This window comes from Delphinapterus leucas, chromosome 17, assembly GCF_059928025.1.
Source record: "Delphinapterus leucas isolate spDelLeu-1000000601 "Yukka" chromosome 17, BTC_Dleu_Yukka2, whole genome shotgun sequence".
NCBI classification, from domain to species: domain Eukaryota; kingdom Metazoa; phylum Chordata; class Mammalia; order Artiodactyla; family Monodontidae; genus Delphinapterus; species Delphinapterus leucas.
In genome coordinates, this window is record NC_143145.1 from 18,701,133 (window position 1) to 18,726,632 (window position 25,500).

The 25,500-nt window shown below is 36.3% G+C and overlaps 1 protein-coding gene across 4 annotated transcripts in view; it reads right to left on the reverse strand.

Annotated features, from left to right (window-relative positions):
* Positions 1-25,500, reverse strand: part of COL14A1 (collagen type XIV alpha 1 chain) — a 230,376-nt gene that overhangs the window by 197,524 nt on the left and 7,352 nt on the right. For all 4 annotated transcript variants that reach the window (XM_089898775.1, XM_089898774.1, XM_089898773.1 and 1 more), the window contains exons 2-4: positions 22,799-22,915; positions 15,844-15,987; positions 11,518-11,607 (exon numbers count right to left, since the gene is read on the reverse strand). In XM_089898775.1, coding sequence (XP_089754901.1) covers positions 11,518-11,607; positions 15,844-15,987; positions 22,799-22,915 — 351 coding nt within the window. The remainder of the gene's footprint in view (positions 1-11,517; positions 11,608-15,843; positions 15,988-22,798; positions 22,916-25,500) is intronic.

The following is a 25,500-nucleotide window of genomic DNA, read 5'->3' on the forward strand; positions in this document are numbered from 1 at the left end:
TCCTATACACTAATGATGAAAAATCTGAAAGAGAAATTAAGGAAACACTCCCATTTACCACTGTAACAAAAAAAAAAATACCTAGGGATAAACCTACCTAAGGAGACAAAAGACCTGTATGCAGAAAACTATAAGACACTGATGAAAGAAATTAAAGACAATACAAACACATTGAGAGATATACCATGTTCTTGGATTGGAAGAATCAACATTGTGAAAATGAGTATACTGCCCAAAGCAACCTACAGGTTCCATGCAATCCCTACCAAATCACCAATGGCATTTTTCACAGAACTAGACAAAAAATTTTCACAATTTGTATGGAAACACAAAAGACCCCAAATATTCAAAGCAATCTTGAGGAAGAAAAACAGAGCTGGAGGAATCAGGCTCCCTTACTTCAGACTATACTACAAAGCTACAGTAATCAAGACTGTATGGTTCTGCCACAAAAACAGAAATATAGATCAATGGAACAGGATAGAAAGCCCAGAGGTAAACCCAGGTGCATATGGTCACCTTATCTTTTATAAAGGAGGCTAGAATATACAATGGAGAAAAGACAGCCTCTTCAATAAGTGGTACTGGGACAACTGGACAGCTACATGTAAAATAATGAAATTAGAACACTCCCTAACATCATAAACAAAAATAAACTCAAAATGGATTAAAGGCCTAAATATAAGGCCAGAAACTATAAAACTCTTAGAGGAAAACATAAGCAGGACACTCTATGACATAAATCACAGCAATATCCTTTTTGACCCACCTCCTACAGAAATGGAAATAAGAATAAAAATAAACAAATGGGACCTAATGAAACTTAAAAGCTTTTGCACAGCAAAGGAAACCATAAACAAGCCGAAAAGACAACCTCAGAATGGGAGAAAATTTTTGCAAATGAAGCAAGCAACAAAGGATTAATCTCCAAAATATACAAGCAGCTCATGCAGCTCAATAACAAAAAAGCAAATAACCCAATCCAAAAATGGGCCGAAGACCTAAATAGACATTTCTCCAAAGAAGACATACAGATGGCCAACAAACACATGAAAAGCTGCTCAACATCCCTAATCATTAGAGAAATGCAAATCAAAACTACAGTGAGGTATCACCTCACACCAGTTAGAATGGCCATCATCAAAAAAATCTACAAACAATAAATGCTGGAGAGGGTAGTGGAGAAAAGGGAACCCTCTTGCACTGTTGATGGGAATGTAAATTGATAGAGCTACTATGGAGAACAGTATGGAGGTTCCTCAAAAAACTAAAAATAGAACTACCATACGACCCAGCAATCCCACTACTGGGCATATACCCTGAGAAAACCATAATTCAAAAAGAGTCATGTACCACCTTGTTCACTGAAGCACTATTTACAATAACCAGGACATGGAAGCAACCTAAGTGTCCATCCAGAGATGAATAAAGAAGATATGGCACATATATACAATGGAATATTACTCAGCCATAAAAAGAAAGGAAATTGAGTTATTTGTAGTGAGGTGGATGGTGTAGAGCCTGTCATACAGAGTGAAGTAAGTCAGAAAGAGAAAAACAAATACCGTACACTTAAACATATATATGGAATCAAAAAATAAATGTTTCTGAAGAACCTAGGGGTAGGACAGGAATGAAGACACAGACGTAGAGAATGGACTGGGGACACGTGAGGACACGGGGAGGGGGAAGGGTAAGCTGGGACGAAGTGAGAGAGTGGCATGGACATAGATACACTATCAAATGTAAAATAGATAGCTATTGAGAAGCAGCTGCATAGCACAGGGAGATCAGCTCGGTGCTTTGTGTGAACTAGAGGGGTGGGATAGGGAGCGTGGGAGGGAGACGCAAGAGGGAGGAAATATGGGGATATGTGTATACGTATAGCTGATTCACTTTGTTATACAGCAGAAACTAACACAGCATCGTAAAGCAATTATACTCCAATAAAGATGTTAAAAAACCATATAGGCTTATAAAACTTAAAATATATAAAATAAAATAAATAAAATGATAACTTCAGATATCTCTGAAAAAAATAAAAAAACTAAAATGAGGACATTTGAAAACTTACTTAAGGAAGAGCTATCTTTTTTTATACCACTGGAAAATTCATGGGTTAAGAATGATAAAATTTGTTGGAGGCCAACAGAAGAGGTGTCAAAAATCCTTTAAAAATGTCTTATCAAGAGTGGCCAGGGGTAGCGGAAAGTCGGAGTAAACAGGCGGTCTCTTTCTAGGAGAATCTCAGCCCCTTGCCCTCAGGGAAACCTTATAATTTTATGCACAGGTATCGTGTACTTTGCAGGTGTTCAATGATTATTTTCTGAATGACTGATTCTGTTTCATGCTTTTTTGAGTTCCTGAAAACATGAATTTTAATGCTTTACATCACAGCAAAAACAGAAATCTGCTTTCTGCTTTTTTCTAATAAAAATATTCTTTTCATGAAAACAGTCTTTCTTAATCTTCTCTAAGGGAATGTGAACCTCTCTCCTTGAGTCTAAAACAAGCCAAATCCAAATATTCAACAAATAGTTATTGACTATGTAAGACACTGCTGCATTCGGTAGGCTAATATTTTCTCTTTGAAAAGAAGACACTAGAAAAAAGGAAATAGAAAAGGGGGTGCCAACTGACATTCATCCCGTACCTGCTATGTTCCAGGTATGTCACAAACCTGATAGCATTTAATCTTCCCAAACCTGCATACTCGTTATGGCTATTATGCTCATTTTGCCAATGAAGAAACTGGAGCTTAGAGAGGTTTCTACGCCTTAGGTTGCCTAGGTAGGTAGGAAGCAAGGGAAGATTTCATTCCAAGGGATGTATGACCACAAAACCTGTGTGCTATATACAGTGAGGTCAGTGCCACACTGACCTCAAGAAGTAACAAGGAAATTAAGGGAGAAAAAGGAAAGTTCAATAGGGGAAGAAAAAAGAATATTCTAACGAAAATGTTACTGTTTATCCTCTTAAACCTTGGACTGAAAAGCCATTCATATGATCTGATTTCTCCTCTGAGCATGGCTACTCAGACTCAGACCTACCATATGGCTAATGCCATGGGCTTGACAGACCACCTGTGCAGTTGCTCTGTGCTTCTAAGAAATGTTATGGAATCATTGGAGAACAGAAGTGAGGAGAAACAGGGCCAAAATTACATCACCACTTCTGTTGGATCAGGGTTTCTCAACCTTTTTTAATAAATTAATAACTTGCATTAACATTACTTATTTAAAACAGTGGTTTCACTTAATATGCCAAAGAATTGAAGAACAGACAACTACCCATAGCTAGATCTCCATCACTTAGAAATGGCTTCTACAAGTCTTTTTATTCCTCCTTCATCCTGTTTTGTCTGTTAAATCTTATCTTTTACTTTGGTGTTTTACAGTTTCACCAACACGATTCTGGGTGTGGCTAATTTTTCATTTGCACTCTTGTTCTATTCAGTCCCTTTTCAAATCTTACCTACTCTTGTTTTCATGGTCTCTCATCCTTCTCTTGTTTTGACTATTTCTATGACTTCAATAATATTGTTGTTTATTTCATAGTATTTATGTAATCATTTCATAACTGGAAATCATGGGATGGCGAGACCACCATATTTGTGTCTCATGACTTATACTCATGGTTTTACTTTTGTGTTTCAAAATTTTGGATTATAAACTCTTTCTGGCATTGCTTTATCTGTGGTAATCTTTAGAATTAGGGCTCAGCATGTGTGCCTCAAAGGTGATTTTGTGTTTTCTTCTACCAGGGGCCCTACTTATACCAGCTTTGAGCAAGTTTAAAATTAATTTCTTGAATATTAGGACCCCAGAACATGTAAAGAGTATAAATGTGAATGCCTAATCTGTATGTGGTACAGGCCCATGGTTACAAATTCTCAAGGAGACATTTTTCCACTCAAGACACAGGCACGGACAGAGGGGCTTCCAAAAATTCTCCTTATGCTTATGAGCAGAGATTTTCTAGTTCACCCTAGTGTTGCTGGTACACTATGTCAACTGTCTAGGTAATGATAATAATTATTATTATGAGAGTAATGAGGAAGAGAAGAGGAGAATGAAATAGAGAAGATGATGAAGAAAAAAAAAAGAGGAGGGAGAGGACCAGTTAACAGAGCATACTCCATGGGCCAGGCATCCTTCTAGATCCTTTAATGCATGAATTCCACCCACAACCTAACCCCAAAGTCCAGTTTATGACCGGACTCAGTCCCTTCCCCCTTGTGTCCAAAAGTCAAGATCTAGCCAGAATTAACCTACAAAACCCACCCACTCACCTGTGCTTTATCCAATATTCTGACTCCTGCATCACCAGAATTAAAATTTTCTCCAGTCCCACCCTGGTCAAACTAAGCTCACAGTGCTGGGCTCAGCAAATTTAAGGTCCAGAATAACTAGTGGAAAAAGCAATAAACTTTCAAATTGATCTCTTAACTGCAAGCCAAGAACTATAAAAGTATTGCAATCCCAGTAAGTGAAAGTACACCTGGAGAATAATCGTGTGCCCTGGCTATGCTCAACCATAACTACGTATAATTCAAACCTGACTCTTCCTCAAGAGAAGGCAGTGGGTAAACACGTTGAGTCCCTGCTAGACTATGTAAGTTTCATGAGGGTAGAATCCTGCCTACCATGATCACCAATTAATTCTCAGTGCCTAACTCAGTGTTCAGCACTGGAGGGTAATCACCAAATCTCTTCTATGCATTTATTGCTAAATCACTAACACAAAAGTTTGGTCTTTGATGATAGTAATTCATGCAAACTATACATTCTAATATTAATAGAAAATAACTATGTAGTACTGACTATGTTCTAGACACTATATGTATTAACTCATGTAATGTTAATTGGGAGAATTCGTGTTTCAGGTAGGGAAAAAAAAACAAATGTGAGAGTATGAGAAGTAGGATCCTTTGAAGGCATATATATGAGAGTACATGCTATTGGAAATACCAAAATGGACAGCTGGCCTTAGAAAAGCAGTGAATTACTCAGTTCAGTGAGTAATTCTGTTCCAACATATTCAAAAGATTTAAACATTATAAAGCAAAGATTGGCAAACTTCTTCTGAAAAGGGCAAAACAGAAAATATTTCAGTCTTTGTAGGCCATCTGATCTCTGTTGTATCTGCTCAACTCTGATATTGTGGGAAAGCAGCTATAAATGGTATATAAAGGAATAAGCATAGCTGTGTTCCAATAAAACCCATTTACTCACTTAAGAAAACAGAGGACTGGATTGGCCCATGGGCCATAGTTTGCCAACCCTTGGAAAGAATAACTTAAGCTCATCTTATTTTTTCCTCCTAAAACTCAGAGCATTGGGACCCTCCCCTTACCTTCTCCCTGCAGAGAAAAATAATTCATTTAAAACAACGCAAAGAGGGTCAGAGATCTTAATTTAAAAATCATTAAGAGGAAAAAACAAGGAAACCCTATGCTACTTTTTCTATCTCATTATCTTTTTCAATCAAGTCCTGTATTCTTGTGCAAAACACCAAAAATAACTGGAGAAAGCTGTTTGGACAACACGGAAGAAATAGCATTTTGCTGCAGATGTGCCAGTATTATACTCCAAGGCCAATACCACTTTTGTTTGGGAGTTGGATTTGGATTATTGAAGAAATACGTACAGTAGATGGCAAACAAGGAACTAACTGCACAGCAACTTCTGTTAGCGCTCTTAGCTCTTTACATCTAAACTAAAACTCTAAAGTATTTGAACTATGTCCAACTGTATCTGAGCCACTATCAATGTAGACTCTTATACCAAAAGACTGTAGATTGCAGGGAAAACAAAGATCAGAGTTCAGTGTGAATCATGGAAGTATCACATCTTGAAAGAAGGGCTATGGAAAGAAGTACATCAAGTGAATCGGTTTGCAGGGCAGAAATAGAGACACAGATGTAGAGAACAAACGTATGGACACCAAGGGGGGAAAGTAGCGGGGTGGTGGTGGTGGTGGTGGGATGAACTGGGAGATTGGGATTGACATATATAACACCAATATGTATAAAATGGATAACTAATAAGAACCTGCTGTATAAAAAATAAATAAAATAAAATTTTAAAATTCAAAAAAAAAAAGGAGTACATCAAGGCTTGGGTGGGGAAGACCTTTTTAAAATCTCCAGTGGGCCCCATTAACCCTCCCCTTCACTCTCCTGGAGCCCTAATTCTGGCCTGAATTCTCACCATTGTTTACAACATACTTCTTAAGACTATTCGCTCGTATCACCAGTGCCCTCAGAATCCCCTCTGACCCTTCATATACCTCATGGGAACCCTCACCTAAAAAAGGAAGCCACCTTTTATCTACAAAATTCCTGAAAGTTTTTGCCCTAACCCAGGTCTTCATCACTGCAATAAATATGCTGAAACAGCCCCTAGTGAAAGTGGCTCAGGAAAGGCCTCTCCGTAAACATGTGTTTAGTGTGTAAAGCAAATGAACTGCTGAATGAAAGGTCCTCCTGCAGATGTCTGTGAGGATTTATCAGAACATATATTAACGTTACTCTCACGTTTCACTGTTCTTTTCCCTGTGTTCAATTCACTTCACTCAAACCTATGTTTTAGAAGAGCAAGAGGAAGGTGCATCAGGGAAAAGGAGAACTGAGGACATTTTAGGAATATCTAGTTATAGCTAAATTCTGGGATCAAACTCTAATCCATGGATGGAAGATAGGTTTCACCTTGAGTGCCATTCTTTAAGCACTGCCTGGAAGAATGCTAAGCCAAAACTCAGCCGAGAACTTGCACATAAAATCCTCCATAAAAGTATTTAGAAATTTAAAAAAAAACACACAGGGAAAGTAAATCAGAAATTAATGAGTTTGGTTATTTAAAGGTGGTGAGTAAAGCTGGGTGGAAGAAATAGGGGAAGTCACACTTCTTTTGAGTATTACCCTTTTGTATACTTTTTTACTTTTGGAACCACATTAATGTTTTATGTACTCACAAATTAACCTGACTGTATTAAATATGAATAACAAAACCACAGTGAACAGGGAAGAAAAGAACTAACCCAAGATCCTTTTGAACACAGACATTTTAATATATACCCCACGCTAAAGGCAAATATCGAACTCTAATCAACAGACTTTTTGCTAAGTGTTTAATTAGCAAGTTTGAAACTATTTCTATGATTGAGCATATAAGTAGGTGCATTTAAGATATCGGGAGCCATGTTACCCAACTATTTTGAATAGAGAGTTGTAAATATGGAAAAAGAAATGCTAGAATAAACCCTGTGGTATGGATAGATGATAGATACAAGGTACAATAAGATAGAGAATAGAAAGATAGATAAATAGATAATGGACTCGTGTGTGTGTGTGTGTGTGTGTGTGTGTGTGTGTGTGTGTATTCTCAGATAAATGGGCCTAGAAACAATGACAACCCAGAAGCATAAACACATCTAGTAACCATATTTTGGTATCTAAATACCATTCTCCATGAAAAAACCCCAACTCCTTGAAGAAGTGGTTGATTTCAGGACAGGGCACAAAAACTACAAGAGGAGCCTGGAATGCAAGGTTTGTGCCAGAAAGTAAGGAAGAGCTTCAAGAATGATGGGGATATATTAAAAGGGCATAGGAGACACCTTGAAATAGCTCCCACTGAGCAGTTCTGGAAGAATTTGAGCATCAAAGTACATGATAGTAACGGATTATAATCCATCACATGGAATAAAAATTCATAATAAATAAATAAATATGGGAGAAGGGAAAGATCTCCCTTACAGTAGAATGCCACCTAATAAATGTAGAATGAACAATGAAGTTAGGAAAATTATCATTTCAGAAACATTATAGTAGTAGCTGACTCAGGCAAGAATCATCAATGGATGTTAAAATAAGTGGGTAAAATGAAACAATATTTACATAGTGTCATATGAATTTGTAACATTGACAAGCTTGAGCATCCCCAAACAAGAAATTAACATAAAATGGTTCCAATTTGGTAGCAACCAAGGGGCACCTCTCTGGAGGTGCTCACTCCTAAACTATGCTGTGAAGAATTCCCACAAAAGAGCTCACAAATCAAAGTGACATGTCAAACAAGAAAAAAAGCACCATGAATGAAAACCAGTAAAGAAAAGAAAAGAAAAATTTACCCCTAAAATACTTTAGATAATATAATTATTGGGTTCAGGATATAAAATAAACATGATTAAGACAGCAGAATAATTTTTAAAAAAACACTAAAATGGAACAATGTACCAGATAAATTTCTAGCAAAATTTTCAAAAAATCAAATATAATTTCTAGAAATAAAAGATTTACTCATTAAAAAGGACAGGCTAAAAAGCAGATTAGAAAGAGATAAAAAGGTAATTAGTATACTAATAGAAAAATAAAGGAAATTACCCAAAATGTCATTGATAATATCAAAGAGGTAGAAAATGTGAAAGTTAAGAGACATAGATCATCAAAAAAGACTATCTATGATAAATATAATTTGAATACAGAGAGAGAAAGAAGGAAGAGAGAAAGAAATAGGTAACTGAGAAAAGGAGTATTTGAAGAGCTAAAGGTTGAGAATCAGTGAAAGTTATAAATCCTGATTCTGGGAGCACAAAGAGATCTATAACAAGACTTATTGTAGTGAAACAACAGAACACCAAAGAAAAAGAACAGAAAGCCTGAAAAACATCTGGAGAGAAAAGAGAGACTGCCTGAAAGGGAATAACATTTAGACTGTCAACAGACTTGTCTTAAACAAGAGCCAAAAGAGAGTGAAATATCTTCTAAATGATTAGAGACAACTTTCAACCTGGTACCCAGCTAGTCTTTCAAAACTGAGGGTGGGCTGCAGATATTTTTGTGTGAATAAAGTTAAGTTTACCACCACAGATCTTCTCTAAAGGAAACTGAACACACGCAGAAAATCTGAGATGCAAGATGGAATAATGAGCAAAGAAATTTATAAACATGGGAAGTTCTGGACAAACAATGACTGTTAAAATTATAATTATTATAAATATTACACCTTCATGAGGCAAAAACGTTAAAATTAATGTATTTGTTATGAATTAAGTAAAATATAGAGGGTAGATAATTGAAGTTAAAGTACTATAAAATTTTGTATTGGTTGGGAAATGGTAAATATACTGATTAGTTTTAGAGTTTGGTTTTGTAAGCACACTAAAAATTTAATTATAATCATACAAAAAACACAAAAGAATTAAATACCTACTAGTTCAGTAGAGGGGAAAATGTATTTAAAAAAAAGAAAAGTGATCAATTTTAAGTAAATAAGGCATACAAGGGGAAAATGTAGCATAATAGGAAGCATAAAATTAATGGCAAATCCAAAATGTAAGTGGACTACAGACACCAATTAAAATACAGAGATTGTAAGAGATGATTTTTTAAAATCCAACTAAATGCTCTTTAAAGATTTACTCACCTTGAACCTGAGAACACAAATAGGGTGAAACTTAAAGGGCAGAGAATCAATATGTTATGTGACTATTAAACAAAATAGTGTCTAAGTCAAATATTGAATTACTAAGAATAAAGAAAATTTTTACAAAATAAAAAGAATTATTCACTAGGACAATATAACAACTCTTATCTTACATGAACTTAGCCTCTAATTAAAGCAAAACTACCAGAGTTACAAAGAGAAATGGACAAATCTCCCAGACACAGAGATTAAAATTTTTCTCAAGAACACATGCGATGGTTAAAAACAAACTGACCACATTTAAACAATAAGTCTGAACAAATTTTTTAAAAAATTGGTACCACAATGCAATTGTTAGACACCAACAACAAATACATATCTTTTAAAAAATCTCTGTATGTTTAGAAATTAAATAATATATTTCTAAATAACTTGTGGATCAAAATAGAAAGCCTAGTAGAAATTAGAAATTATACAGCATGAACTACATAAAAATAAAACTACATATCAAAATCTATGTGATACAGCTAAAGCAGTACTTGGATATTTGTAGCCTTAAAAAATGCATATAATAGAAAAGGAGAAATACTGAAAATTAATGAGATAAGCATTCAATTCAGGAAGTTAGAAAAAGAAAAACATAATAAGGAAAGAATATTATATATAAAAACATATAAAATAATAAGATACCATAGACAAGATGAACAAGGTTGAAGATATGCACACATTAAAATTGAATAATTCAATATCTAGGTGTATATGCTACAGAAATTCTACCACATGTACAGAAGGCAACATAAATAAGAATACTTATAGCAATTTATTTTTATAGCAATTTTGTAATAGCAAAATACTGGGAACATCAGAGTAGAAGAGTTAAATATATTGGGTTATATTTATCCAATGGAATTCTACACAACAAAGATGAATAAATTGCCTCACATAAGTCAACATGGATAATTCAAAAATCTAATATTTTGGGGAAAAAAAGCAAGTTGCAAAGTATACATAGATTTTTATTAAATGTATACAAAATTTAAGATATGAATTCATAATTAAAATATGGTTTCAGGATTCATATATTTATGTAGTAAAATGATAAAGACACATATTGGAATGATAAACACTGAATTCAAATACTGGCAGCCTCTTAGAAGGGGAGGAAAAGGAATATTCAAGGATATATAGGGAGCTCCAACTGTGCTGTTTATATTTATCTTCTTAACTGGATAAAGTTGTTTATTACTTATTTTTAGACTTTTTATATACCTAATATGTTTAACAATAAATCATAATAATATAGTTAATATAAAATTATAAATTATTAGAAGAAATAGGAAAACTTTGAAACTGAGAATTTCAAATATTGGAAAGAGTGTACGTTTTAAGAAGAAATTATTGAAAAAATTGTGTCAGTTTGGTAGACTATCAAAATTGTAAAATTTGCATATCCTTTAACCCTGCAATTTCATTTTTAGAAGTATACAGTTTTTGCAATGTGTTCGTAAAGTTTTAAAATTAAACTGAGATGAAGAAGGAAGGAGATGAAGAAGGAAGAAAGGTTGGTAGGTCACAAGACTATGGGGGCCTTGAAAGTCTTGATAAGGATCTGGCCTCCATCCTAAGAGCAGTGGAAAGCCATTAAAGGGGTTTTAAGATGTGCGGGGGTCGGAGGGGTGGTACGTGGAGCGTAGAGTCAGATTTGTTTTGCAAAGATCACTCTAACTTCTGGGCAGAGAACAAATTGAGATCTTGCTAAATAATACTGCACACCAGGAAAGAAAGGGGAGCTTAGCAGAGTATTGGCAATAGACATGGAAAGAAATGAACAGATTCTGTCATTATTTCAATAGAAAATAAACTCACTAGAACTTAGTGATGTATTAAATATGGAAAAGTAAGGGAGAGAGAAGTGTTGACAGTTACTATGTGTGAGGATGGAAGGAGGGAATGAGGTGGGGCTGAGGGAGATTTTCATATTAGATCTGTACTCCTCTGATGGGACCAAAGGCCAAGGATGTATGTATTGCCTGTGTTCTTCAGACAACTCAATCCCCCAAATAAGCAAATAAAAAAAAAAAAATCTGACCTTCTTCTGGTACAGATGGTTTATTCTCATTTCCTTTGTCCAAAACCTTGACTCTGGGTTTTGGTTCCTTTCTTTTTTCTAAATCTTTAACTGGAAAAAAAGTAAAAATACAGCAACATGTTAGGTTAAAGTCTAAAAGAAAATATTCAATCAATTTTTACTAAAACCCTTGCAAGTATTGAAAGTTTTAAGTAGAAATTAGCTCCATGGTAGAATCTCATTTCAGAAGATTGGAACTGCTTTTTTTTTCAACTTTGTCATGGGAATGTGTGGAAATCACAGAATTACTTTGGTAGAGTATTCACTATGGGCAGATGTATCAAATAAATTTAACCCTTCATAATTGTTATAAAATCAAAAGATTAGCCCCATTTCAGACATGAGGGAATGAAGGCCCAACAGGCTAAGGAGCTAAGACTTATCTCATAAAACCAGAAAGTGTTGGCACAGGATTCAAGCCACGTCTTCAGATTTCTGGAAGGCCTGTGAGCTGGCCCCTGTTCTAGAAAGATCTTAGCCATGAATATACTCATTTGGAGTTGGTCTATCTGCAATAGAAGATAGGGAACTCCATAATAATTTCCTTTCAAACTTAAAAAAATGTTTCCCTACTAATAAATAGTAGTATTTCTTCGTTACTTTCCTTATGAAATATTCAGGGACCCAGAATGACCCTCGGTCCTTTAATACATTCATTCCTATGTACTCCAATAGCTTTACTTTTCACTCCACAGCAGCTTCCCTGCTATTGCTTGGCACCTGAAGTTGTCCTGAGTCATCGCTAAATGGCAGTGGTATCTGCACAAATAAAATACCCTGTGAAAAGGAGGAAGTGATCCCATGGCAGAATATTTCATTTAATTATTGCATTCACTTCATGGAAATCTGCAAACTTATTGGAGGGTTGGCTCTGTAGGGTAAGCAATGATTTCCTTTGAACCATCCTTCTTGCCTTCTTAGGGTATTATTCCATGAATCCTGTCTTTATCATCTCTTCCTCCTCTTCCTCTTCTTTTTACTGGCTTCCACCCCTTTGCTAAAAGGGTTTCAGACTTGCCATCTGCCAAGGCCGGGTTGCTCTAGTTCTATGATTCCTTTATAGAAACCTTCCTTGGCTTTCTGGTACTTAGAGATTAAATTCCATGATTAAAAATAATAATAAATACAAGATGCCTTAATCCTGCTATTTCCACTGATCTTCTCATTTTCTAAATCCATTTTTTAGACGACATCTTCTGACTTCTTTATAAGGTGTGGACACTTTGGAACACCTCTTCCTTTAAATTCTTTTCTTTCTCAGTTTTTAAAAAAGCATTATCCTGGGTGTTCTCATGTTCCTCTGACCCCTCCTTTACATTCTCATTCTTTGGATAATTTTTCTGCTTCCATTCCTGAAACACAGTCATAAACTACATTTCCCTTGCATCCCTGTCACCATGCCTACAATTTTATCATCCCACAGTTTTAATTCTCACCCTTCCGTGGATAATTTCCAAATCTATATGTTCAACCCCACCCACACATAGACCATGGCCTCAAATTGCTTTCATTCTGTAAAAGAAAATAAGTCTGCAACTTTAGTGTGAGGAAAGTTGTGCTAAAAGTAGAAATAGATCTGGGAAAGAATAATTGCAGAGGTGGAGACTCTGAGAAACTTCACCAGGAAGGTGCCATTTGGGCCAAACTTTAAAAAATGAGCAAGATTTTGCACGCAGAGTTTAGCAAAATATATTTCCAAAGGAAAAAATAGTGGCCAAAAATAAAGTTTGCCAAAATACGGCCAAAATCCATTCTACAGATGAACAAGAAAAAAAAAAAATAGTCACTTTGAATTGGGCCACTAGGTCACATACAAGATGTAACACGTGTCACGCCAAGCTTCTGTCCTCCTCACGCAGGAGGCAAAATCAATTAGAAAACAGACTGTCAAGAGTAAAGTGGTATTAATCATAACAACAAAAGCAACCATGCCCCTACTGTGTGCTGACGTGAGTTAATCCACACAATAATAGGCACAAACCATCACCCCATTTGCCCATGAGGAAACTGAGGCTAAGAAGTTAAGTTGCTTGGCCAAATACACACACCAGATTTGGAATCATAACAGTTCAGACATGCCTTTCTGTCTTCAAAATCCAAAGATTGTTCCTTATGTTTCCCTGTGTAGAAGACGGACTTATGAAAAATTCAAATCCCTACACTAACTGCAAACCTATATCCACAGGATTTGTCTAGATCATTATTTTCCTGGATCCAAGAATGAAAGGTTTCCAGGGAGGGGAGAACAGGCTTTAGTTCCATCTCACAGGGAGCAAAAACATAACTGAAATGCAAAATGGAAAAGGAAACCATCCAAACAAAGTTATTTTAATTTCATTCTTATAAATTGTTATTTGGGAAGAACTAAGACCTCTAACCTGCCAATAAAAATAACATAGCTAAAAAATATATATGCGTCCATATAATTTATCTAACAAGTTGGACTGTTTCACTAAGATTATGTCAGCAGAGCTAAGCAAACTGAAAACAAATGCATTTCCTTTTAAATGTTTTGAGTAAATAGCTGTTGGCAAAGTTTTAAGGCTACCTGTGATTCTTATGCTGCTAGTCAGTGGAATATTTGCAATAATCAATCGCACAAAAGCTTAAGACTAAAGTGAAATGAATTGTTTCTCCTTGTCCTTTTTACTGCTTCTCACAAACTTTAAGGAAAGTTATTTCCCTTACTCATGTAGGAATGTCAGAGGCCAGAAACTGAAGCACAGTGCCAATAAAATGAGACAGAAGGCTGATTTATATTGAAAATAACATAAAACCCTTTCCCAGAGCTTCCAGACACTGTGAATCTCAAAAGAATGTAACATTTAAAACATCTGTATGTCCTGCTGACAGGTGGATTCACCAAATGTTTTTTTGTTGAGAAGTTTCAAGAGGTAGCGGGTTAACAAAGTTTTTCTTTTTAATTGAAGAAAAATCACAAAATATGTCTTGTAAAACATAACCTAGAAGAGAAAGATAAAAAGGAAGGGAGTGGACACGGGTTCGTGCCCTGGTCCGGGAAGATCCCACATGCCGCAGAGCGGCTGGGCCCGTGAGCTGTGGCCGCTGAGCCTGCGCTCGTCAACGAGAGAGGCCACAACAGTGAGAGGCCCGCGTACCGCAAAAAAAAAAAAGGAAGGGAGGGATAGAAAAATCCAGATAGAACATTGCTGTATATAGAGTTCTAGAACCCACAGCCTCCCCGATTTGTGGATTAACCCTTTAAAAAGCTATTGTTATTTGAAATGATGTGTAGGATTTACTTCAAAATAATATGAGAGGGGAGTATGGGGGTATAAATGAAACAAGAGTGACCATGAATGGTTAATTGTTGAAGCAACTGACGAATATTTAGGGGTTTATTTTATGAATCTGCTGATTTTTTAAGTTATGTTTAAAATTGTCCTTAATAATGAGTTGGGTTTTTTAAAGAGTCTACCTTAACAATGAAGTAACACAGAAAGTTAACCAGGACAGACCTCTTCTGTTTGTATTCCTGATACACAAAACTCTGCCCTCCAATTAGATAAGTCATCTCCAGGAAGAGGGAGTTGCTGTAGCCTCTGGTCACTAGAATATAAGGTCCATGGGGGCAGGGATTTGTCATGTTCCCAGGGCTTAGAACAGGGCCTCACACTTAGTAGCCATGCAATATACACTTGTTAAGTGGGAAGAAAAAAAAAAAAAGAATGAGTGAATGAATGAATATTTCCTGAAAGGCAAAAGAATCAGGGTCTTTGTGGACAACTTTTAAATTCAACATAAGGAAAAGCTTTCTAATGGAACAGCACAGACCCGGATAGGGCTGCCTCAGAGCTTTCTCTCCTGCTTAGAATGTCTCTGTATGTCAAGTATTATCCCAACTTACTATTTGAGAACTGGCTCAAATATGAAGACACTCCCATCCATTCTCTTGCTAGACCATTATGGGGGCAGAGAGAGTACTTCCCTTCACAGAATCCTGAAAGTATTTATTGAGCAGCTATTATGTGCTGGGTAGATGAGGTGTCTGCATAAGGTTCAGTGGACAGTGTCAGGGAGAGCATTTAAGAACTAAAACCTTTTTAAAGGATAAGTAGGAACACCATGAAATGGGTAAAGGAAGGGACAGAGAATATTAGAGATAAAAGGAACTCACAGAAGATTATACTAAATGTCTTTTAAGATCTTTTCAAATCTAAACAATCTAGGATTTTAACCTGTTATCGATACAATATTTACCACAGACTCAAACTCAGAGCTGAGACAGAGTCCCATGGCAGCACTCTATGATCTGTAAATACATACTTCTGAATTGACCTTGGGCTGGCTTGCTTTCTTTGTCTTTATTGTATGCAATAATTTGAACTGTGTAATTCTGGTCTGGCATAAGACCTTGAATAATCGCTTTAGTTGCAGTGTTCTGGAGATTCAATTGATTGGTTTTTCCACCTATAATAAAACAGAAAGATAAATCAGTTCTAAGAAGTGGGTTAACTGTGTACATTAAGAAATTTTATTAACCAGAAATCAAGATTTTAAAGGAGAAGACATTCAAAAATATGTATAATGCTATTACATAATACTAATTTTAGTACACTTTTCATTCTCACTTTCAGTTATACTCTTTGCATTAGACAAACAGTTGTCTAAACTAGATAAAAACACATTTGCAAATATCTTTCATCATAACACTGTTGCTTTTTTTTTTAACATCTTTATTGGAGTATAATTGCTTTACAATGGTGTCAGTTTCTGCTTTATAATGAAGGGAAACAGCTATACATATACATATATCCCCATACCCCTTCCCTCTTGTGTCTCCCTCCCTTCCACCCCCCCATCCCACCCCTCTAGGTGGTCACAAAGCACCAAGCTGATCTCCCTGTGCTATGCGACTGCTTCCCACTACCTATCGGTTTTACATTTGGTAGTGTATATACGTCCATGCCACTCTCTCACTTTGTCCCAGCTTACCGTTCCCCCTCCCTGTGTCCTCAAGTCCATTCTCTAGTAGGTCTGCGTCTTTATTCCCATCCTGCCCCTAGGTTCTTCATGGCCATTTTTTTTTTGATTCCATATATATGTGTTAGCATATGGTATTTGTTTTTCTCTTTCTGACTTACTTCACTGTGTATGACAGAGTCTAGGTCCATCCACCTCACTAAAAATAACTCAATTTCATTTCTTTTTATGGCTGAGTAATATTCCATTGTATATATCTGCCACATCTTCTTTATCCATTCATCTGTGGATGGACACGTAGGTTGCTTCCATGTCCTGGCTATTGTAAATAGAGCTGCAATGAACATTGTGGTACATGACTCATTTTGAATTATGGTTTTCTCAGGGTATATGCCCAGTAGTGGGATTGCTGGGTCGTATGGTAGTTCTATTTTTAGTTTTTTAAGGAACCTCCATACTGTTCTCCATAGTGGCTGTATCAATTTACATTCCCCCCAACAGTGCAAGAGGGTTCCCTTTTCTCCACTACCCTCTCCAGCATTTATCGTTTGTAGATTTTTTTGATGATGGCCATTCTGACTGGTGTGAGGGCTTCCCTGGTGGCGCAGTGTTTGAGAGTCTGCCTGCTGATGCAGGGGACACGGGTTCATGCCTTGGTCCGGGAAGATCCCACATGCCATGGAGCAGCTGGGCCCGTGAGCCATGGCCGCTGAGCCTGCGCGTCTGGAGCCTGTGCTCCGCAACGGGAGAGGCCACAACAGTGAGAGGCCCGCGTACCGCAAAAAAGAAAAGAAAAGAAAAGAAAAGAAAAGAAAAGAAATATTTAAAGTGATGAAGGAGAAAATCCTACACCCAAGATTACTCTACCCAGCAAGGATCTCATTCAGATTTGATGGAGAAATTAAAACCTTTACACACAAGCAAAAGCTAAGAGAATTCAGCACCACCAAACCAGCTTTACAACAAATACTAAAGGAACTTCTCTAGGCAGGAAACACAAGAGAAGGAAAAGACTTACAATAAAAAACCCAAAACAATTAAGAAAATGGGAATAGGAACATGCATATCGATAATTACCTTAAATGTAAATGGATTAAATGTTCCAACCAAAAGACACAGACTGGCTGAATGGATACAAAAACAAGACCCATATATATATGGGTCTACAAGAGACCCACTTCAGACCTAGGGACACATACAGACTGAAAGTTAGGGGATGGAAAAAGATATTCCATGCAAATGGAAATCAAAAGAAACCTGGAGTAGCAATTCTCATATCAGACAAAATAGAGTTTAAAATAAAGACTATTACAAGAGACAAAGAAGGACACTACATAGTGATCAAGGGATCGATCCAAGAAGAAGATATAACAATTGTAAATATTTATGCACCCAACATAGGAGCGCCTCAATACATAAGGCAAATACTAACAGCCATAAAAGGGGAAATCGACAATAACACAATCATAGTAGGGGACTTTAACACCCCACTTTCACCAATGGACAGCTCACCCAAAATGAAAATAAATAAGGAAACACAAGCTTTAAATGATACATTAAATAAGATGGACTTAATTGATATTTATAGGACATTCCGTCCAAAAACAACATAATACACATTCTTCTCAAGCGCTCATGGATCATTCTCCATGATAGATCATATCTTGGGTCATAAATCAAGCCTTGGTATATTTAAGAAAATTGAAATCGTATCAAGTATCTTTTCCGAACACACTGCTATGAGACTAGATATCAGTTACAGGTAAAAATCGGTAAAAAATTAAAAGCACATGGAGGCTAAACAATACACTACTTAATAACCAAGAGATCACTGAAGTAATCAAAGAGGAAATCAAAAAATACCTGGAAACAAATGACAATGAAAACACGATGACCCAAAACCTATGGGATGCAGCAAAAGCAGTTCTAAGAGGGAAGTCTGCAGCAATACAATCCTACCTCAAGAAACAAGAAACATCTCAAATAAACAACATAACCTTACACCTAAAGCAATCGGAGAAAGAAGAACAAAAAAAACCCAAAGTTAGCCGAAGCAAAGAAATCATAAAGATCAGATAAGAAATAAATGAAAAAGAAATGAAGGAAATGATAGTAAAGATCAATAAAACTAAAAGATGGTTCTTTGAGAAGATAAACAAAACTGATAAACTATTAGCCAGAATCATCAAGAAAAAAAGGGAGAAGACTCAAATCAATAGAATTAGAAGTGAAAAAGGAGAAGTAACAACTGACACTGCTGAAATACAAAGGATCATGAGAGATTACTACAAGCAACTATATGCCAATAATATGGACAACCTGGAAGAAATGGACAAATTCTTAGAAATGCACAACCTTCTGAGATTGAACCAGGAAGAAACAGAAAATATGAACAGACCAATCACAAGCACTGTAATTGAAACTGTGATTAAAAATAGCACAGGTAGATCAGCTCGGGGCTTTGTGACCACCTAGAGGGGTGGGATAGGGAGGGTGCGAGGGAGACACAAAAAGGAGGGGATATGGGGATATATATATATACATATAGCTGATGCACTGTTATACAGCAGAAACTAACACAACACTGTAAAGCAATTATACTCCAATAAAAATGCTAACAACAACAAAAAAATCATCCAACAAACAAAAGCCCAGGACCAGATGACTTCACAGGCGAATTCTATCAAACATTTAGAGAAGAGCTAACATGCTTACTTCTCAAACTCTTCCAAAATATAGCAGAGGGAGGAACACTCCCTAACTCAATCTACGAGGCCACCCACCATCACCCTGATAACAAAACCAGACAAAGATGTCACAAAGAAAGAAAACTACAGGCCAATATCACTGATGAACATAGATGCAAAAATCCTCAACAAAATACTAGCAAACAGAATCCAACAGCACATACACCATGATCAAGTGGGGTTTATCCCAGGAATGCAGGAATTCTTCAATATAAGGAAAGCAATCAATGTGATAAACCATATTAACAAATTAAAGGAGAGAAACCATATGATCATCTCAGCAGATGCAGAAAAAGCTTTCGACAAAATTCAACACCCATTTACGATAAAAACCCTCCAGAAAGTAGGCAAAGAGGGAAGTTTCCTTCACATAATAAAGGCCATATATGACAAACCCACAGCAAACATCGTCCTCAATGGTGAAAACCTGAAACCATTTCCACTAAGATCAGGAAGAAGACAAGGTTGCCCATTCTCACCACTATTATTCAACATAGTTTTGGAAGTTTTAAACATAGCAATCAGAGAAGAAAAAGAAATAAAAGGAATCCAAATCTGAAAAGAAGAAGTAAAGCTGTCATTGTTTGCAGATGACATGATACTATACATAGAGAATCCTAAAGAAGCTACCAGAAAACTACTAGAGCTAATCAATGAATATGGTAAAGTAGCAGGATACAAAATTAATGCACGGAAATCTCTAGCATACCTATACACTAATGGTGAAAAATCTGAAAGTGAAATTTAGAAAACATTCCCATTTACCACTGCAACACAAAGAATGAAATATCTAGGAATAAACCTACCTAGGAGACAAAAGACGTGTATGCAGAAAATTATAAGACACTAATGAAAGAAATTAAAGATGATACAAACAGATGGACAGATATACCATGTTCTTGGATTGAAAGAATCAACATCGTGAAAATGACTCTACTACCCAAAGCAATCTACACATTCAATGCAATCCCTATCAAACTACCACTGGCATTTTTCACAGAACTAGAACAAAAAGTTTCACAATTTGTATGGAAATGAAAAAGACCCCAAACAGCCAAAGCAATCTTGAGAAAGAAAAACGGAGCTGTAGGAATCAGGCGCCCTAACTTCAGACTATACTACAAAGCTACATTAATCAAGACAGTATGGTACAGGCACAAAAACAGAAATATAGATCAATGGAACAGGATACAAAGCCCAGAGATAAACCCACGCACATATGATCACCTTATCTTTGATAAGGGAGGCAAGAATATACAGTGGAGAAAAGACAGCCTCTTCAATAAGTGGTGCTGGGAAAACTGGACAGGTACATGTAAAACTATGAAATTAGAACACTCCCTGACACCATACACAAAAAATAAACTCAAAATGGATTAAAGACCTAAATGTAAGGCCAGACACTATCAAACTCTTAGAGGAAAACATAGGCAGAACACTCTATGACATAAATCACAGCAAGATCCTTTTTGACCCACCTCCTGGAGAAATGGAAATACAAACAAAAATAAACAAATGGGACCTAATGAAACTTAAAAGCTTTTGCACAACAAAGGAAACCATAAACAAGACCAAAAGACAACCCTCAGAATGGGAGGAAATATTTGCAAATGAAGCAACTGACAAAGGATTAATCTCCAATATTTACAAGCAGCTCAATATCAAAACAACAAACAACCCAATCCAAAAATGGGCAGAAGACCTAAATAGACATTTCTCCAAAGAAGATATACAGATTACCAACAAACACATGAAAGGATGCTCAACATCATTAATCATTAGAGAAATGCAAATCAAAACTACAATGAGATATCATCTCACACTGGTCAGAATGGCCATCATCAAAAAATCTATAAACAATAAATGCTGGAGAGGGTTTGGAGAAAAGGGAACCCTCTTGCACTGTTGGTGGGAATGTAAATTGATACAGCCACTATGGAGAACAGTATGGAGGTTCCTTGAAAAACTAAAAATAGAACTACCATACAACCCAGCAATCCCACTACTGGGCATATACCCTGAGAAAACCATAATTCAAAATGAGTCATGTACCAGTGTTCATTGCAGCTCTACTTACAATAGCCAGGATATGGAAGCAACCTAAGAGTCCATCCACAGATGAATGGATAAAGAAGATGTGGCACATATATACAATGAAATATTACTCAGCCATAAAAAGAAATGAAATTGAGTTATTTGTAGTGAGGTGGATGGACCTAGAGTCTGTCACACAGAGTGAAGTACGTCAGAAAGAGAAAAACAAATACCGTATGCTAAAACATATATATGGAATCTAAGAAAAAATAAAAAGGGTCATGCAGAACCTAGGGGCAAGACGGGAATAAAGCACAGACCTACTGGAGAAGGGACTTGGGTATACGGGGAGGGTGACGGGTAAGCTGTGACAAAGTGAGAGAGTGGCATGGACATATATACACTACCAAATATAAAATAGATAGCTTGTGGGAAGCAGCCACATAGCACAGGGAGATCAGCTAGGTGCTTTGTGACCACCTAGAGGGGTGGGACAGGGAAGGTGGGAGGGAGGCAGACACAAGAGGGAAGAGATATGGGAACATATGTATATGTATAACTGATTCACTTTGTTATAAAGCAGAAACTAACACACCATTGTAAAGCAATGATATTCCAAGAAAGATGTTAAAAAAAAAAAAAAAAGACTGCTTTGGCTATTCTGGGTCTTTTGTATCTCCATACAAACTTTAAGATTTTTTGTTCTAGTTCTGTAAAACATGCCATTGGTAATTTGATAGTGATTGAATTGAATCTGTAGATTGCTTTGGGTAGTATAGTCATTTTCACAATGTTGATTCTTCCAATCCAGAAACATGGTATATCTGTCCGTCTGTTTGTATCACATTTAGTTTCTTTCATCAGTGTCTTATAATTTTTGCATACAGGTCTTTTGTCTCCTTAGGTAGGTTTATTCCTAGGTATTTTATTCTTTTTGTTGCAGTGGTAAATGGGAGTGTTTCCTTAATTTCTCTTTCAGATATTTCATCATCAGTGAGCGTATAGGAATGCAAGAGATTTCTGTGCATTACTTTTGTATGCTGCTACTTCACCAAATTCATTGATTAGCTATAGTAGTTTTCTGGTAGCATCTTTACGATTCTCTATGTATAGTATCATGTCATCTGCAAACAGTGACAGCTTTACTTCTTGTTTCCCAATTTGGATTACTTTTATTTCTTTTTCTTCTCTGATTGCTGTGGCTAGGCTAAAACTTTGGAGGTAATTTTTGATTGTCAATAGACCAAAAGAACTGATACATGTTGAAACAGAGGTACTGAGGATTCTTGATAGTCTGAAAATTTTGCCTGAGGAAAATTATGGGGAGTCCAATAGTTATTCTTTAAATTTGGGGAACATTATTTTCTTGAGTAGAGGGTAAGATTTCAAGCTCCAAAGCTTAAATAAAACCAAAATCTTTCAAATGAGCTTAAAGCAGCACTTAGCACAATACATTTTTAGGTCCCTGTGTGCAAAAAATTCCTAATACTCTAAAAAATACAGTTGAGTGTTTTTACCTGCAGCTGGAGTCACAAGAAGTTTGTATCCACCAAATTTCCCTCTCGGAGCCTTCCATGAAATCTGGATACTATCATGAGATAATACATTATATCTTAACCTTGTGGGTGGAGCCACTGAAAAGGAAAAACAAAAATTTTTTAAATTTTGAAACTTTTAAACTTCCACTGTTAAGTTGAAAAGACAAAGTAATGTAATCAGAATATGCAAGACTTCATGTTCTTTCTACAACTGCATTAGTGAGTTGATCAGTTTGCAAAATAACACAAACTCCAAAGCATTTGTTTCTTACTCAGGAGATAAGCATTTGCCAAGTAGTACTGATCTTGTGACAAAGAACTATGACTTAGGGTTAGAATTTAATACCTTAGTCCAGCTTAATAATTGAAGCCAACCTTGTAAAATGTTTTTATTATGTTATAAGGATGAATTTTTGTACTTGGAATACGAAAGCTTTTGTAATCTACTCTAGTGGGATCTGTTTTATGCCTTTAGGTTTTTCACTTTATTAACTACTTTTTATGATATGATAATTTAAGGTCATTACAGACATATTATAGTAATAAGATCTTCATTTAAAAACATTTTGAGAAAGAGATTGTAAAGGACCAAAATAAAAAATAATAATAATAATAAAAGATAATTGCTTTATAAACTTGAATTCATTCTTCACGTGTAGCTGATTTATACCTTTCAGAAAGACACACAGCACATGGTCATGAATCATCCCAGCATATTTAATCTTTCCCGATAGTTCACAAAATAGGTCGGTCTATATTACTTTTTGTGTAAGTCATTCAAACTTCAAAACATATTTTTGGAGCTCTACAGCAGTGTTCCAGAATTTCTAAAGAAATATTTTCGTAAGAAGATTTTTACTATATAATATATAAATTAGTTTGTCACAAAAGAAAATTGAATGCTTAACAGAAAAGTTAGCACTTATTACCCACTTTTATGCCTGGCCTTTCTTTCCCACTTTAGGACACAGAGTCTGGGGAAGGAAACAAACATTCTTTTTAGTAGGTATATAGCATAATAAGGGGTTTGGACATTAGTTTGATTCCCAGTTCTGTCACTTATTAGATGAATAAGCTTGAGCAAGTGATTGTTTCTTCCAACGACTTATCTTTAGAAAAGGTGACAGCAATACTTTCTGCACAGGATAAGTGAAAATGTTAAAGAAGATAACGGATATAACGCATTATGATAGGTGGCCAATAAATGTTTGTTCCCCTCCTCTTTTACTTCATCTAATGGGTGATCTCAAAAGCTTATTTAATATTCACAAAAATACATTGCTATCCCAATTTTATATATAAGGGATACAAGGAGAAGCTAAGAGATTCATCCAAGTTCACATACTGGTGCACGACACTCTCTGACCTCAAACAAAATGCTCTGTTTCTTCAGGAGAAGATTTATATTAAGAAGTCACCCTTCACTTAGCTAGAAGAATGAGTAATTTAACACTATAAACTCTCCACTCATCTAAAATCAGCGAGAACTGAAGAACACAATCTTAAGAGTAGTATTCTCTCTCTACTTGCCATTTACTACCTCTTAGCAGAGGATGCTAGTCACACAAAACAAAAACACAAGCTTCCCATTCTCAATATGACATAAATGAAAAAGTCTACATTTCTCTGGCTTATGGGAAAATATGGATTTATCATAAGAACTGCTATGTTGAACTAGAAAAGGAAGTTGGCTAAACCTAACATTTGGATGAACAGAGACTATTACTGTTTGGCTTTGACTGGAACTTGGGGAGAAAAATGTATTTATAGATAGGTTCTTATTACTTATGGCAGAAAATTAAAAATAAAAGTTTTTAAATGTTAAACAACACATCCAGTTTCTGAGCCAAATCTTGCCAGTGGGCTGGTAGACATCCTTGGCCAAGCTTATCGCAAGGTCCTCATTTTTGCTCCTTTTTTAAAAAACTGAGTACACAGTATAAAGGTCACTAAAGGCCTGACAGAGGCTTCTGGTGTGTGTTTTTTTTTTTTTTTTTTTTTTCGGTACGAGGTCCTCTCACTGTTGTGGCCTCTCCCGTTGTGGAGCACAGGCTCCGGACACGCAGGCTCAGCAGCCATGGCTCACGGGCCCAGCCGTTCTGCGGCATGTGGGATCTTCCTGGACCGGGTCACGAACCTGTGTCACCTGCATCGGCAGGCGTACTCTCAACCACTGCGCCACCAGGGAAGCCCCTCTGGTGTGTATTTTTAAGCATTTCTAATGATTTCTAGCTTTGTTTTAATTGAACTTAGTTTTTGAAATCTACTATTTGTATTACTGGGATCTGCATTTTTTTTTTCTTTTTTTTGGCCACACTTCACAGCTTGTGGGATCTTCCCAGGCCAGGGATTAAACCCAGGCCACTGCAGTGAAAGCCCAGAATCCTAACCAGTAGGTCACCAGGGAAGCCTCGGATCTGCACTTTTATTTTTGATTTCTGCTAATTCTTATAAAGTATATCAGGGGTTGGCAAACTACCACTCATGGGCCAAATCTGGCCCATTGCCTGCTTTTATAAATAAAGTTTTATTGCAACACAGCCATGCTGATTTGTGTACATATTGTCTGTGGCTTATTTCAAACTGCAATGGCAAAGTTGAGTAGTTGTGATAGATACCATATAGCCCACAATGCCTGGAATATTTATTATCTGGCCTTTTGCAGAAACAGTATGCTAACC